The sequence below is a fragment of the Canis lupus genome, chromosome 15 (genome assembly GCF_048164855.1).
Source record: "Canis lupus baileyi chromosome 15, mCanLup2.hap1, whole genome shotgun sequence".
Taxonomy (NCBI): Eukaryota; Metazoa; Chordata; class Mammalia; order Carnivora; family Canidae; genus Canis; species Canis lupus.
In genome coordinates this window covers 51598688-51614901 of record NC_132852.1, presented here as the reverse complement: position 1 = coordinate 51614901, position 16214 = coordinate 51598688, and the positions used below count along the sequence as shown (strand labels likewise).

General features: G+C 43.7%; 1 protein-coding gene and 1 long non-coding RNA gene across 3 annotated transcripts in view; one reads left to right on the top strand and one right to left on the bottom strand.

The window, feature by feature from the left end:
- Positions 1-2532, bottom strand: part of TRIM24 (tripartite motif containing 24) — a 99746-nt gene extending 97214 nt beyond the window's left edge. For both annotated transcript variants that reach the window (XM_072777358.1, XM_072777359.1), the window contains exon 1: positions 2148-2532. In XM_072777358.1, coding sequence (XP_072633459.1) covers positions 2148-2517 — 370 coding nt within the window. In that variant the 5' untranslated portion in view covers positions 2518-2532. The remainder of the gene's footprint in view (positions 1-2147) is intronic.
- Positions 2533-3081: 549 nt separating this feature from the next.
- LOC140605194 (uncharacterized) lies at positions 3082-14706 on the top strand. Its single transcript, XR_012007913.1, has 3 exons — positions 3082-3537; positions 8013-8580; positions 12577-14706. It is a non-coding gene; the product is annotated as an uncharacterized lncRNA (long non-coding RNA).
- Positions 14707-16214: the final 1508 nt, after the last annotated feature.

Below are 16214 nucleotides of genomic sequence, written 5' to 3'. Positions count from 1 at the left end.
TAAGTTCACAAGGAGAGGGAGGAAGAACATTCAAGTTAATAAGATTCAGGATAGGTAGTATTTTTAATTTATAGAAAATGACCCTCTTTTTTAACAGTGTATTTAAAGAATCATTTGTTAGAGACCATTACCTTCCAATTTATATGCTTTCTTGAACTCTTGCTGGTAATACAAACACCAAGATAAAATATATTTAGACTAGAATCACATAGAACATTTTGAGAAATCTGGAACTTAAAACCTGTCTCAGAGTTTAGTTTCAGAGCATTTATTCCCCCTGTTCTCATTCATTCCGGTCTAAATATCATGGCCAGGCACACGATAAACCTTAATTCTAGAATTACGCAAAATTCAGATCCTGATTGGCTACTAGCCTATTTAACCAATTAAAATGCAAATAAAAGAGACCTTAGACTGTGTCTAAACATTAAGAACTAGGATTTGTTTCACCTGTACTGAATTTCCAACAGGTGGGCCACATGAGAGAAAACAAGAGTGAAAGATCGGAGACTTCAGCCTATTTGCAAGCTAGCTTACCATGGTAGAAGGCAGACTCATGGGTGAGAGAGCTACTCACAATAATAACGTAGGCCAAAGCTAACATAAACCGAAGCATCGACATTTTTGCTCTCCTTCCCGGAACCCCAGTTCCCACCAGGCAAGGTCAAAGGGCCAGCTGACACCTGCACAGGCAATGGATTGTGTTACACCAGAGGAAACCTAAGCTTAGAGCACCCCAATCTTGTATCGTGGGTACTAAGCATGCCTGTCTTTAACTCCAGTGGACATCACACTGGACCACACGCACGCCTGCTCTTTGCTCTGGTGGAAGACACAATCTCTATCTTCCAAGGCTGATCCTTATACAAACATCTTTCAAAAACAGAAACAAAGGGCAGTCACAGTACCTCCCTGGCACGACCTGCAGAAACTGAGAGACCGCTGGAAAACTGGCTCCCTAGGCCAGATACTGTTCCAAACACAGAATCAAATGCAGAGTCTAACACTACTGTCTATAGCACCGATTTCATATACCCCTTAACATAGGCTCAATTACTTAATTAGCATTTTATCTCAAACTTAATCAACCAGACCCTCTGAAAGTATACATCAAAAACGAATCATTCAAAAAAAAAAAAAAAAGAATCATTCCCTTTCTAATTACTCTCTATTTTTGAAAAGGAGGTAGGTGCTCCCGAATCCGCAAAGTCGCAATTTACAATCCTCATTCTCCTAGGATGCTTACTGCGCTTACTCTGACTCACTTTTTAAAGGTCTCAAACCTGTTAACGCTCGCAATGGGAACGACCTGTCGAAAGTCTCATTACCCAGTAACAAATGCACCACCAAAGAGAACAGCAACGTCCTCATTACCCAGCTGTCGTCTACAAAATACAAGAAAATCCTGCGGGCCGCCCGCCCCCCCCCCCAAAAAAAATCACTCCCTTCTATTTCTCTTTACCCTTTACCGTTGCGAAAGAAAACCTTCCAATGCAAACACACACACACACACAACCACATACCGTCTCTCTGGGTCCCTCCGTCCCGGCAGAAGGGAGAGAAATCGGGGAGACGCGTCAAAGAAGCCGAAACATACGTGCAGGACAGAAAACAGCATCCGGATCTGCCACGCGTCTCCCCGAAGAAAAGTCCCCGTCGCTTCGTCTTCACCCACCGCCCACCACCCCCGGCTCAAATGACGTGGGTCCGAACCGGGTGATGAGGGCCGCACCGACCGGGACAAAGCTCCGGGGGAGGCAGAGGGCAGAGCAGTGAGCCGGACGCAGCGGGCCAAGCAGCCGAGCGACGCGGCGCAGCCCGCTCCAGCCCAGGTTTCCAGAGTGCGGGGCGCGCTCCTCCAGCCCCGGAGGAGAACGCGGAGCCGCCGCCGCCAAGCCCTCGGCGCCCGGGGAAGTGGCTCGCGGGGCGCGCGGCCGCCGCCGCCGCCGCCGACGCGGACCCTCCTCCTCGCCCCTCCCCCGCCGCGCACCCCCGGCGGCGGCGACGTGACAGCGGGTCGCGCCGCACCCGGGCGCCCGCCTCCTGCCCCGGAGGGGGGCCGCTCCTCAGGCTCCTCAGGCTCCTCGGGCTCCCCGGGCGCCCCGGGCTCCCCTCCCCCCCGCGCGCCCACCTCGGCCGCCTCTCACCTTGGGTGGCGAACGGCGAAGAGCCGCTGACCGGCGAGCCGGGGGCGGGGACGGGCGGCGGGGTCTCGGCCGAGCCCAGCATGGGCGCGGGCAGCATGAGGTAGCGCTGGGGCGCGGGCAGGCAGCGCTGGCAGAAGGAGTGCAGGCAGGGCAGCAGCTTGGGCGCCCGGCTCTGGATGTTCTGGTGGCACACGGCGCAAGTGTCCAACAGGTTGAGCCGGGCCGCCTCGCCTCCCCGCTCCGAGTCGGGGCCCTGCCGACTCTCGGCCTCGTTCTCCCCGCTCGGCGCCGCCAGGGGCCCCCCGGCGGCCGCCGCCGAAGCCGCCGAAGCCGCCGCCGCCGTCGCCGCCTTCTCCACAGCCACCTCCATTGTCCTGCCCCCGCCGCCGCCGCCGCCGCCGCCGCCGAAGGGGGAGCACGGTCCCCGCCTGCCGCCGCCCCCGACGACCTCCTCCTCCGCCTCCTCCTCCGCCTCCTCCTCCTCCTCACAGGCCGTTAGGATGACCCGCGGGAGACGGAGGGCCGGAGGGCGGGCCGGGCCGAGGAAGCCTCCTCAGGCCCCGGGGATCCGCCTCCCGGGTGGCGCGGCCGGAAGAAGGGGATCTGTCAGCGGGAACCGTTCCTCGCACCGGGAAGGCTGCGCCCCGTCCGCTTCGCCAACCGCCTCGGCGCTCGTCGAAGGCGCCCAGCCCGCCCTCGCCTCCCCGCCTTTCTCTCCGGGCCCCCCCGCCCTACCCCGCCAGCGCCGGCCCACCTCAGCCTCAGGCCCCGCCCTCCCGCTCCCGGCAACTGAGGCCCCGGCGAGGAGCGCGCCGCCCAATCGCCGCCGCGCCTGGCCAGGGGGCGGGGCCTGCCCAAGCCCGCGAGGCTCCGCCGGCCGCGGCGAGAGGCTGGGAGGTGGGAAGGCGCTTGCCCAGCCCCGCCCCCGCCCCAGCCGCGGCCTCTGATTGGGCCTTGCTGTGCGTGGCGCTCCTCTAGGAAGATCAAGGGATCGTTTGTTAATGACGGACGGACTAATTGGGTCCGCCTGCGTTAGCCCCGCCCACGGGGGGCGGAGCTCCGCCGCCGGGCGCGCAGCGCGGCTAATTAAGTAACTTGCTTGCAGAAGTCTCGGTTTCCTGCTGAGGATCCGGGTCCCCGCAGGTGGGGTGAATACGGCGGGATGGTCAAAGGATGACCAAGTGGATGGAGACTGTGAAGAGCGAGCAAGCGAGGAATTTTATAGGTGGAGAAACGTGTGGATGGGACGTCGTGGGGGCAGCGTGGGCTTGCCGCCTGAGTTCGCGCCTCGCTCCCGTGAGTGATGGGACCTGATGCGGAAGGACGGATGTTCTCTTGCGCCTTGGAAGTGTTTAAAGAATTCCACCACCACCCCCAGTGAAAAAAAAAGGTGAAATCGATTTCTAAGTCGGCGATTTGCTTTTTAAATGAGGAGAGATAGTTCTGTCTCCGAGACACTAATAGGTTAAGATTGTCAGAAAGTGTTCTTTATTGCATAAATAGGACAACAGTTAGAAAAACAAGTGAATTGTCAGGCCTTACGGATGTCCAAGTAATTCCTTCAATGACTTTTTTCATCCCCCACCCCGCCCCCACCTTCATCCCACCCCCTACCCCCCCTCGCAAGGTGCACATGCTTCCAGGTAGAAGGTACACACGTGTTTTTTGGTCAGGTTTGATCTGGTTGGTAGTGAAATGAAACAGAGGCCCAGCAAAGGTAGGTGGAGGCAAGCTTTTAATGGGATGCGCTCTCAGGCAAGGCAGCGCAGCCGGGGAAGTCGCGCCCAAAGGGAGTACCTGCGAGCTTTTTTTTTTTTTTTTTTAAGATTTTATTTATTTATTCATGAGAGAGAGAGGCGCAGAGACACAGGCAGAAGCAGGCTCCACGCACGGAGCGCGACATGGGACTCCATCCCCGGTCTTCAGGATCATGCCCGGGGTCTCCAGGATCACTGACCCACCCCCTGGGTCTCCAGGATCATACCCGGGGTCTCCAGGATCATGCCTGGGGTCTCCAGGATCACGCCCTGCGGAAGGCAGCGCTAAACTACTGAGCCACCGGGGCTGGCACAGGCGAGCTTTTAAAGGGGAGGGGTAAGAGGCTGTGTCCCAATGGGGTGATAGGTATTAGGGCCTGTTACTGGTGGAATGGTATGGGGCGATAACTGCTTATGCCCTATATGGGGGTTTGGATAAGGTGTGGCTCCTGTTTCCTGCATAGGTCCTGTTTTCCAGTAAGGATGTGTCCTCAGATGGTCTGCTGGTGGCAGGAAAATCCCGAGGCGAGGGTGACAAGACTGAGGGTCCACCACCACTTTGTTGGTGCCTCCCAAAGGCCCTTGATCCCGCCAGCCCAACAGTTTTCACTCAAACAAATGGCCAGACTTTGGGGTGCCTGGCTGGCTCAGTCGGTGGAGCATGTGACTCTTGATCTCTGGATTGTGAGTTCAATCCCCATGTTGAGTGTAGAGACTACTTAAAAATGAAAACAAAACCCAAACTTTTAAGGAGCTTGAAGTATAGAAACGGGGTGGGGGAAACAAGACTTTTGTACACACATGTAAAAAAAAATTCTATGAAAGTGGCATTTTTAAGTAACAAATGAAGTAGTGCTGGACCTTTGAGGAAAGTGGAATTGGGGGTGGGGGGTCAGAAAAAGCCTTGTTAAAATGGAAATGATCCTGGAAGAAAAAATGGCAACGAGGAAGGGCAAACTCTAGGCAACCTGGCCCTTCCTTACTTTTTCCAAGTTATTCCTTTCCTACCAGCTTTTCCCAAACAGATCCTAAATCCAATCAGTACAGGCCTCTGAGAGTGAAGCTCTCCTTAATGGCATTTAAGGGCTAGCTATTTATTTGGTATAGTGGTGGTTTCTTAAACCTTAGTTTGCATAAGAATCACCCAGCAAGCTTACTTTAAAAGCTGGTTCTTAGGCTCATCCCCATATTCAATTTTAGAAGCTTCTGGTGATTGTGATCTGGGTGGTCCAAAACCACCCTTAGAGAAACAGAGGCCTGTCTCAAATTTCTTAACCCGCCTACCATCCATCTATGATTTCATCCCTCTCTCATCCTATACCTCTTAAGCTGAAGCTCCCTCTACTCCTTCATGCACCACCATTTTAATGCCTCCCTGCTTTGCATATGCTGTTCCCTTTGTTTTGGAATGCTTTTCCCCCAAAATTCAGACTTATCGATTGTCACCCTAAACCACCTCAGAGGAAGTTCTTTACTCTTTCCCCAGTACTCATTCTGTATCCCATATTTTTATAGCTGCACCTTGCAAATCTTCATATCCTAGGAAAGCAAATTCTGCATTATAAATTAATGTTTTAATATGCTAATAATTTATTACAGAGATGGTATACAGGATTCAAGCAGATGAAAGACAAGTGCCTTTTATTCCCTTTGATGATGATGGTGGAGAGGGAAAAAATAAGGGGTGAATTATGGAAGCTTGTTTTTGGAGATTCCATGCAATTTGATAACAACCCACTAGTTTCTCAAATCATCATAGATAATCAGTTTCAGAGAAAATTATCTTCCATATTCTTAGGCTTCCTTGTCTCATGTAGTGAAAACAATCATGTGTTTTATTTTGTTCAAATGTATATGGCTACTGGTCTCTTTAATTCCAGAAAAGGAATTTATGGGTTTTTTGGTGTTTTTATAATGTGATTTTTCTTATCTAGATATTGTCCTCCCAAGTGTGTTGCAAAATCATTTCAGAGATCTACACTATTTTAGATGATTCTTCCTTAATTACAGCTCTCATCTATATCCCCCTCTTGTTCTATAATGTCTCTGACTCCTGGGAAGCCTGGGTGGCTCAGCGGTTGAACGTCTGCCTCTGGCCCAGTGTGTGATCCTGGAGTCCCGGGATCGAATCCCCCATCAGGCTCCCTGCATGGAGCCTGCTTCTCCCTCTGCCTATGTCTCTGCCTCTCTCTCTCTCTCTCTCTCTCTCTCTCTGTCTCTCATGAATAAATAAGTAAAATCGTAAAAAAAAAAAAAAAAAAGTCTCTGACTCCCTACTTGATCCAAGTGTGTGCTTGATCCAAATCGTGCTGTGCACGATTTCAGCCCTATCTGATCTTCCTGCCTGCTCATGCTGCTTACCCATATCCACTCTAAGCTCCAGCCTAATTGAATGGCTTGTCATTATCTAAACTGCGCTAAGGGCACCTCAACGATCCCTCTGACAGAGGAGGTAATATTTGTCTCTGTTGAAAGAGAAGGGACTCTGCAAGGAGAACTAGAGGATTTGAAGCTAGTGAGGATTTCTCATGCCCACCCCTTACATGGTACTGATGGATGGAAATTCCAGATCTTCCAGGAAAGTTTAACAAAATAATTTTTGAGTGGAACTCTTTGAGATTATGATGCATGTCTAGGCAAGGAAGGTGTGAGATAACCCCTTTACCCAATCTTCTATAGCTATGGAGGAATAAGGAAAAGATTTCTTTTTCTTTTTTCTTTTTTTGGAAAAGATTTCTAAACCTTCAGTAGTAGCTGAGAGGTTTGGATAACTTGTGACCCGATTGTTAACATAAGGAGGATGCCTTGTGCAGGGACCAAAGACTGTCTCGTTATCTCAGTGGCTTCCACAAAGGTGCCAGCAGGCAAGAACCAAGCAAGGCACATTCTGTGTATGCCTTCATGAACTAATGTCCTAGGACCCAGTATCCCTCCCACATATTCCATGGCTCTATTAAACCCTTGGATCTTCAAATTGGCCCTGGATGGAAAAGAGGATGAATATTGTATCGATGGATTTAAAATCCAAAATGATGACCAAAACCAAAATGGAAATAAAACAAACCTAAAGTAAGTAAGAATATGAATAGATTGTTTTCTGCCATCGGGAAGATAAAAAGTTATTTTAAAAAAAATTATAGTCTACATACTACTTGGGGTTATAATAAAGGGTTAACTCAGTGATTGTGGGTTGCTCAAATCCTGCACATTCCAAAGAAAGAACTGGTCCTTGATGGGCTCTTGGGAGATGCTCTTTGAACCTTTATCCTACCTGATAAGAGGGTTGCTGTATGCCAGAGGCTTTGGCCTTACTCTTATCAGTTTGATCATAGTTCATACTAACAATATGACTTATGGCTCACGCTGCTTTTTTATACCCGAGGCTCTGGGCCACGGTATGAGTTTGACCCCTGGGAAGACAGGAGTCTGAGTAGCTACGGTCAGTTACCTGGGTACCCCATGCCGGTGTGACTGACCTCCAGTTAAAATCCTGGATACCAAGGCTTAGGTCAATTTCCCCTGCTGGCCACACTTTACACATGGTGTTACACATTGTTGCTAGAGAATTAAGCCTGTTGGTGAGACTCCACTGGCAGAGGACACTGGAAGCTCACTCCTGGTTTCTCCTGGGGTTTGCCTATGTGACTTTTTCCTTTACTAATTTCAATCTATATCCTTTTGCCCTAATGATTTGTAACTGGGATATAGATACTTTTTCTGATTCTTACCTATCCTTCTAGCTAATTGTTGAAACTGAGGGTGGTCTTGGGGACAGCCAACACAAAGGGCATGCCATTCCTCCAACTGGATTGTAATTCCTTAAGGTTAAGAACCATCTCCTCTCTTTTGTGTTTCTTTAATATCTCACAAATCACATGGAAGCAAAAAAATCTAGAGCTTGGTTCCTCCTGTTTTATTTGTTCCACCCTTTGTTTCAGTCCAACCCTTGGCCTCAATTTTTTCTTTGCTCAATGGTTTTGTTGGCTTGTTTGTTTTTTGCTTCTTGTGAAGCAAGAAGCTTCTGCTGAAGAGGAGGGCCAGGGAGAGATAATTGCAGTGATTTCCCTTTCCCATTACTTCCCCTCTATAGTCATTTTTTTTCTTCTAGGTAAACATTGTTTTTCCAACATGAAGTATGGAGGAAAAGGAGTCTCGAAAGGGCTGGGGTCTGACAGGAGAAGGGGTGTATCTATTCCCTGGTATGAAGGACAAGAGTAATGAGGTGAGATGTAAACTGAGTATTGACTCACTATGCTTTATGAAAAGAAATGTTTACAGACAGCTGGAGCAAGTCAGCTTACATGCTGGGAGCAATACCTGTGCAGACCATTCTGGAAATATCTAAGGGCAGAGAGAAGCCCCACATTTTAATATTTGTCCTGCTCTGTGGAAGCAGTTTTATTCGAGTTTATTATGAGATTAGGAACTGCAGAGGGGAAAAAGAAGAAAGAAGCAATGGAAATCTCATAGATCAAGAGCAATCAGATGACCAAGATAAAAAAAAAAAAAAAGACTGTGAGAACAAGGAAGATAATAACAGAACAAATGAAAGAAAACAAATGGAATAAAGAGAAAAAGGAATAACACTTGCAGATAACAAGAGAACAAAAAGTGGAGTTGCTAGCAGCTGGAAGAATGAGGAGATTCATGACACTCTGCAGAGAAGGGGCAAATAGGTGAGAAATGAGTGCGTGGACCAAAGTGGGGGTTTGAAAGGACTCTGAAAATTATGATGTGATTTATTCTGAGAAATAACTTATAAAAAATTTATCCTAGCACAACTCAACATCAAACAGAGCCAGAGCAGAAGCCATTTCTACTTTCCAAGAAATATTTCACTTGATAGAATTCATTGTATACATTTGGACTTTTGAAAAGTATCATTCTTTTGAGGTTTTTTCCCTAAAATTTATATAAAACAAATCTTCATTTGTTACATAGCTTTTGTTTGCTTTTATGATGGTGATACACATCAAGGATTACTTTTAGCTATGCCTGCTTGTCTGTTCTATAACGTGTTCTTAATTTAGCCGAAAGATGGCTGACATAACCTCCCCAAGCCCCACATGTAGAATTTATTGCTACTGGGGAGCATATTTTCAGAATCCATGTAAACATATTCTACACATACACAATGACACATACATAATTTGACATAACTAGAGTCATAAGAAACATGATTTTAGGATTTTTTTTAAATCAATGCTATGGACTGAATTGTGTCCTTTAAATTCACATGTTGAAACCCTAATCCCATATGTGACTGTTTTTGGAGATAGGGTCCTTAAGAGTCAATTAAGATTAAATGAGGTCAGGGATGCCTGGGTGGCTCAGTGGTTGAGCATCTGCCTTTGGCTCAGGGTGTGATCCTGAAGTCCCCAGATCGCGTGCTACATCAGGCTCCCCACAAGGAGCCTGCTTCTCCCTCTGCCTATTTTTCTGCCTCTCTCTCTCTCCGTCTCTCATGAATAAATAAATAAAACATTTTTTTAAAAAAGATTAAATAAGGTCGTATGAGTAGAGACCTAGTCTGATAAAACTGGTGTCCTTATAAAAGTAGGAAGAGACCAGAGTGCATTCTTTCCCCCTCCTCTTCCCCAAGCACATGCAACATGGAAAAACCATGTGAAGACCTAGCAAGATGACCATCTGCAAGACAGGAAGAGAGCTCTTATCAGAAACTGAATTGGCTAGAACCTTGATCTTAGACTTCCTAGCCTCTTGAACTGTGAGAAATAAGCTTCTGTTATTTAAATCCTCCTGTTGGTAGTATTTTATTACAGTGGGTCAAGAAGCCTAAAAAACCCCAACAATACAGGTAGATACCTGTAGATTTATCAAATCACTTCAAATGATTACTTATGATTCCATTATACAAAATTTATAATTACAAAACTATATTGACTGACATATAAACCTGTATTAATTAGCTTATGGGCTAAGCTGGTATGACAATTCCAGCCCCTCAAACAATATCAAGTTTATTTTTCTTTTATGTAATATGCCCTAGTGTGCGTCTACAGCTCTGCTTCTCAATCATTCAAGGCAACATTTCCTTCTAGCTTATTATTCTGTCATCCCTTAAATTGTTGTCTTTGTCAACATGGCCCAACCGGGCCCACAAACACTATGTTTTCACTGAGAAGAGAGAGGAACTGACGATTTCCATCAAGTAACACAAAAGTTAGGCATTTGCTTCCACTCACATTATGTTGTCACGGAGCCACACCTAGCTTCAAGGTAAGCTGGGAAATGTCTTCTTCAGTGTTGTAGTCATACATCCTAAAACTTGGCAGAAGTAGACATCCTATTAGTAAAGGGATAAGGGAAAATTGAATCGGGTAGAAGGGGGCAGAAATTTGTAATCTGACATATGACTAGTTTTCAGCATTTCACTTATCTCTGTGAACTTACACTGAATTCCTAGAAGTGAAATTCCTAGAACAAAGGTTGCACAATTAATATTTTTATATTTATTGCCATACAACCTTCAGAGATAATTTATATTACAATCCCACCAATGTTGTATGTGAATACCAATTTCCCCACCTCTTTGCCATTATTCTAATTAATCTTTGCTAACCTGAATGTCTAAAAAAAGGTAACTCAATATTGATTTTATTTTCATTTCTTTAATTAATCCTGAGACAGAACATATCTTCAGATATATGGGGGGCATTTGTATCTTTTTCATTTGTGATTACCTAATCATGGCTTTTGCCTATTTTTTCCTTTGAGTGCTCATCTTTTTTCTTATTGATTTGAAAGGGATTGTTGTTTTTCTTATACCATATCTTGCTAAGAGGTTTTTCCTATGTGTCATTGGTCTTTTAATCTTGCACATTTCTTATTCCGTTAGGCAAAATTGTTAACTTTTTAATGTAGTCAAATTAATCATTTTTTGGTTTTCTGGCTTTTGATATTGTGGCATATTCAGAAATGCCTTCCATACAGAGATTATATAAGTATGATCTTCTAAGCTATATATTTTAATGGATAACACATCTGTATGGTGTAAAAATAAAAATAGAAAACTACACAGTGAAAAATCTTGCTGCTATGCATGGCCTCTTCGATCTCATTAACCTCATGACCCTCCTCCTCCTCTAGAAAATCCACTATAAACTCATGAAAGCAGAAAAGGAAAAAATATATTAGTATTACTTTGACCTCATGGACCCCCTGAGATACCATTAGAAAACTTGAGGAGTTCCCAGACCACATTTGGAAAACCACTGAGCCAGCCCCTTACTAGCAGGAAGAAGACTTCATGAAAGCTCGCTGAACAGATTCATTTATTAAATAATTATGTACTTATTTAGTGATTTATAATTTTTACAACCCTTTCCATGTGACTGTTCCATAGTATTATTTCTTTTTGAATTAAGCAATTATGGAGGTTTGGAATGAAGACTAATATACTCCCACATATACTCCCACCTGGCTCTAACACTCCTCCTCGTGGTCACCACGGTAGCAGTTTATTGCATGTATATACTTTTTCTGTTCATGTGTATTCACATATACATGTATATTGGGGGTTTCGTGTGTCTTCATATATACATGAATATTGGGGGGTTCATGCATATTCATATATACATGAATATTGGGGACTGGGTTTCTCACTCCCCTCCCTTACACAAACACATTTGAATAAGATTGTGCTGTCTAGATTGTTTCTATAACTTGCTTTTTTTTTACTTTACAGTCTGAATATCATTTCAAATTTTTACACATAAATGTACTTCATTCTTGATAACAACCACGTAATAGAGTAACAGCTCTGTGATGTGAACATTTGTTTTTTAGGGGGAGGAAGGAAAGGAAAACCAAATTTTTTCTTGTTTCCATATGGATGACCAGTGATACCAACAACTTTCATTAAATGGTTCATCTTAAAAAAAAAAAATGGTTCATCTATTTCTTCCTAATTTGAAATGCTACCTGTAGCTGTTACCAGATTTCCATATATGCATGGATCTGTTTCAGATACTGTTTAATTAATTGATTTGTCTCTTTCTGACATTCTTTTGATTTCTATATCTCTATGTCTTGCTCTCTAAGAGTAAGTCTACTTTCCCTTTTATTTCTCTTTTCAAATTGTTTAGAATATTCTTATATATTTACTAGTCTATATAATTTTTTTCATAAGGAAACAAAATATCTTTATTACCTTCCATAATGTATTTAGAGATTTGCTTCTCAGAAGCAATTTGAATAGGAATACAAGTACTTCTTTTTTTTTTGCATGATCATATATATTCTAGTCAGAATCTATAATGTAAACTTAAAACAAAGAAATACCGCATCACTATCCATGTGTATTTTGTGATCAGTTTGTCAAGTTCTTTAAAAAAATCTAATGGTGACTTTTAAAAATGAAATTAAGTATTTTCTAACAGGAAATACATGGGTCTGATGCAAAATTCAAAGTGTATGTGTGCACGCTGGAAAATAGTCAAAGCAGACAGCACGTAGATGCTAATGGCTAGTAGAAAATGAATTAATGATCCTTATGTTCTTAGTTTAACGATTAATTCTGTCTTTGGTCTGTACCTCTATTTTTCTCTTATTTTTATTATAGTTAATGGTATATATACCATTATGTATCTCTCTCCCCAACTGAAATGTGAACTTCCTGGGGACAGTATTGTGTTCACTTCTCTTTGCAGCTTGGTGTCAAGAATACAGCCCAAAATCTTGGGATACCATTAAGGAGAGAGAAAAAGCTGATTTTGATAAAGAAGAAGGTGACCTATATTGAGACTGGGATCTAGCAGGAGTAGACACTGAAAACTGAAAATAATCATCACTTAAAATATATAAACAAGCATCTGCCTCCTAAAAGGAGAGACTTGATATATTTGGAGGCAAACCATCCCTGAGTTCCAGGTAAACCTAACTTTGCTTTAGTTGTGCAAATGCAAAATAAAGACCTTTTGGAATGGAGCTGTGGTCTAGGAGCTAAAGTACTCTTTGTAGTTCTATGACATTTGTCTTCATGCTAGAAAGAACTGTGTATCTGAATATTATGTTTCCTTTAGATCCTCATTCAGAGAAATGTTTGCTTCCTAGATTCCAACCATCCTGTGTAATTACATCTGCATATTCTTGGGCCATATCTGTAGTTACACCATTTATACTTAGTTGCCTACGGGAAATTAAAAGACCCTGAAGATTGCTGAAATAATATGTAAGCCTGGTCATCTCTTCATGGAACTGTGCTGATCTTGGTGCTGTCTGACACTGATTGGCCTGTTGATAGCACATGGTTTTACTCATGATGGACTATCCTGGACTCTGATGACACTAGTGATATTGGGTGGCTGTATTCTTGTATACCACAATACATAGCATACTGAAAACACATGAAATATTTCTTGAGTAGATTAGATATGGCACACCTGGGTGGCTCAGCAGTTGAGCATCTGTCTTCCGCCAAGGGTGTGATCCTGGAGTCCCGGGATTGAGTCCCACATCAGGCTCCCTGCATGGAGCCTGCTTCTCCCTCTGCCTATGTCTCTCTGCCTCTCTCTCTCTCTCTCTCTGTGTCTCTCATGAATAAATAAATAAGATATTAAAAGAAAATTCTACTACCTTCAGAAGAATCCCAATCCTAATTCCTCCAAACATACTTTATTTAATCTTTTTTTTAAAAAAGATTTTATTTATTTATTCATGAGAGACACAGAGAGAAAGAGGCAGAGACACAGGGAGAGAAGCAGGCTCCATGCAGGGAGCCTGATGTGGGACTCCTCCCTGGAACTCCCGGATTATGTTCTGGGTGTAAAGGCAGGCGCTAAACTGCTGAGCCACCCAGGCATCCCAGTAGTAGAATTTCTAGTCTGCTGGGAAGAATTCTATCCACAGAGAAGAAACAGGAATATAGGATATTGAGGAAGGAAAGCTGAATTCTACTCTGAACTGCAAATAATTAATATCTACACTCCAGGACCGTTGGACTGGAGCTGGTTTGTTGTGTTATGTTGGTTCTTGGCTGGCAAAAACTGATTGCCAAGTTTTCAAGAATCTTGCAAGCTGGTTGTTAGACTATTAGTAGCTTAAAATTGGCCCTGGTGGGAGTATTTTTACTATGGAAATCTATCAGATAGAAGCAAACATCGCAATGGGCTTTTTCTAGCAGGTAGAAGCAAACACTGAAATGGGCCTCTCTCCCCCTAGAGAGCTAGTTGTTAATCATCTACAGGCACATTACTGACTCTAGGTAAAAGAGATGGACTCAAACACATTCCTCATTTGCCTGGGACAGTCTCATTATACTGCAGTTTTCCTGATGTAGGTATTAATAGCTCTGCTTTCACTGCTGAAATATCTACTTTGCACAATATATATTTGGTTATTCTAGCTCAAGGGCACTCTTATGGAGCAGTAAACTGTCCTCTGGTTTGTGGTCAGGCTCAGGGACTCCTTAGTATAAGACCCCAGTTGAGATTTGGACCTACAGAGTTTGAGAAACACCACATTCAACTATCCTCTTGTTTAACATCTTTAATTCATTCTCCTAAATACAGTGCTAATTAAAAATCCATTTTCAAAAAAATAATTTTCACTAATTTTAATGGGAAGAATTATTATGCCTTAAATCCCAGCCCAAGATCTTATATAATTTTTGCAGAAAAATATAACAACTAAATAATACAAATGTGTATAAGTAACAAGTGATAATTTGAAAATAAACAAACATGATTTGCATGTAAAACCTAATGTAATGAAGGTGTTTTTTTTTTCTATAAATTTTTATTTCTTTATGATAGTCACACAGAGAGAGAGAGAGGCAGAGACACAGGCAGAGGGAGAAGCAGGCTCCATGCACCGGGAGCCCGACGTGGGATTCGATCCCGGGTCTCCAGGATCACGCCCTGGGCCAAAGGCAGGCGCCAAACCACTGCGCCACCCAGGGATTCCGATGAAGGTTAATTGTATTTGCCAAAAGATGAATTAAAGACCTGGTGGTGGGTGGAGAAGGAGGAAGGAGGGGAATCTAATGGACTTTCAGCCAGACATTCTGGGTCAGAGTGAGACACACTTGGTAATTTTCTCTTTCTTGAGACTACAACCAGAAGCAGCTTCTTTGGTGGGCATGATCAATTTCCCAAAATATATGACTGATTCAGAATTTTTCTTTATCTTCTCATAATTTGCAAAACCTTTATATACAATATGATGAACTCTCCTTTTAAAACGTTCAAAGTAGGGATCCCTGGGTGGCGCAGCGGTTTGGCGCCTGCCTTTGGCCCAGGGCGCGATCCTGGAGATCCGGGATCGGATCCCACGTCGGGCTCCCGTTGCTTGGAGCCTGCTTCTCCCTCTGCCTGTGTCTCTGCCTCTTTCTCTGTGACTATCATGAATAAATAAAAAAAACATTCAAAGTATCTTATTTTTTCTCCCTTTTCATTCTGTTTATCACACCCGCCTTTGTTGAATAGCTAGGTTTCTCATTCTTCTCTTCTTTCTGTACCATTTCCTTTCCACCAATATTTGAGCTTTTGTAGGCTCATACTATTTTGTACTTGCAATGCTCTTAAAAATAAAGTCATAATACAAAAAAAACCCCCTTAGGACAAAATGAAGGCTAAACAGAAAATCACTTCAAACACACTGAAGAATTCCTCTCAATGCGTGTGAAAAACAGACACAGTACAAGTTAAACATAGCACACAGGATCTGTTCCACATGATACTCTACCTAGAAATTGTGTCAAGTGAATTGGTGAGTGGGTCTTTGTCTAAAATGAAAATATCAAAATGCTGCTTATAGAATATTTGTTTAATGTTTTTGAGTGAAAATATGCTATACTGGAAAAATGACTTATCAGAAAAGTGACATTATGGCTATCGTGGTGGAAAGTTGTATACTGAATTGACACTACGGGTCAAGAATGATAAATACAAAAAATTTAGCCTGATGTGTTAAATTCCATCCTGAAATCATTAAGCATTTAGAAAAGTCTTATCAAATGTTCCAGCCAAGTCTTAGCTGCCATCATTGGGAATGGAAGGAAGTGTGCATGCCCACACTTGAAATGGAGCAAGAGGAGAGAAGAGGGGGCGGCTATGTAGAATACAAGGGAACAAAAAAAAAAAAAAGGGAATACAAGGGAACTAGCCATCCTTAAAGCCTCTAAAGAGAAGATGAACAAATCAGATATAAAAGACTAAGAGTCAGATGGAATCAAACTTTTCAAAGGCCACATGGAAAGCTGGAAGACAGTGGTGAAAAGACTCCAAAACCCAAAGATACAGATGCAATGAAACACCGGGACACCTGCACCCCAATGTTTCTAGCAGCA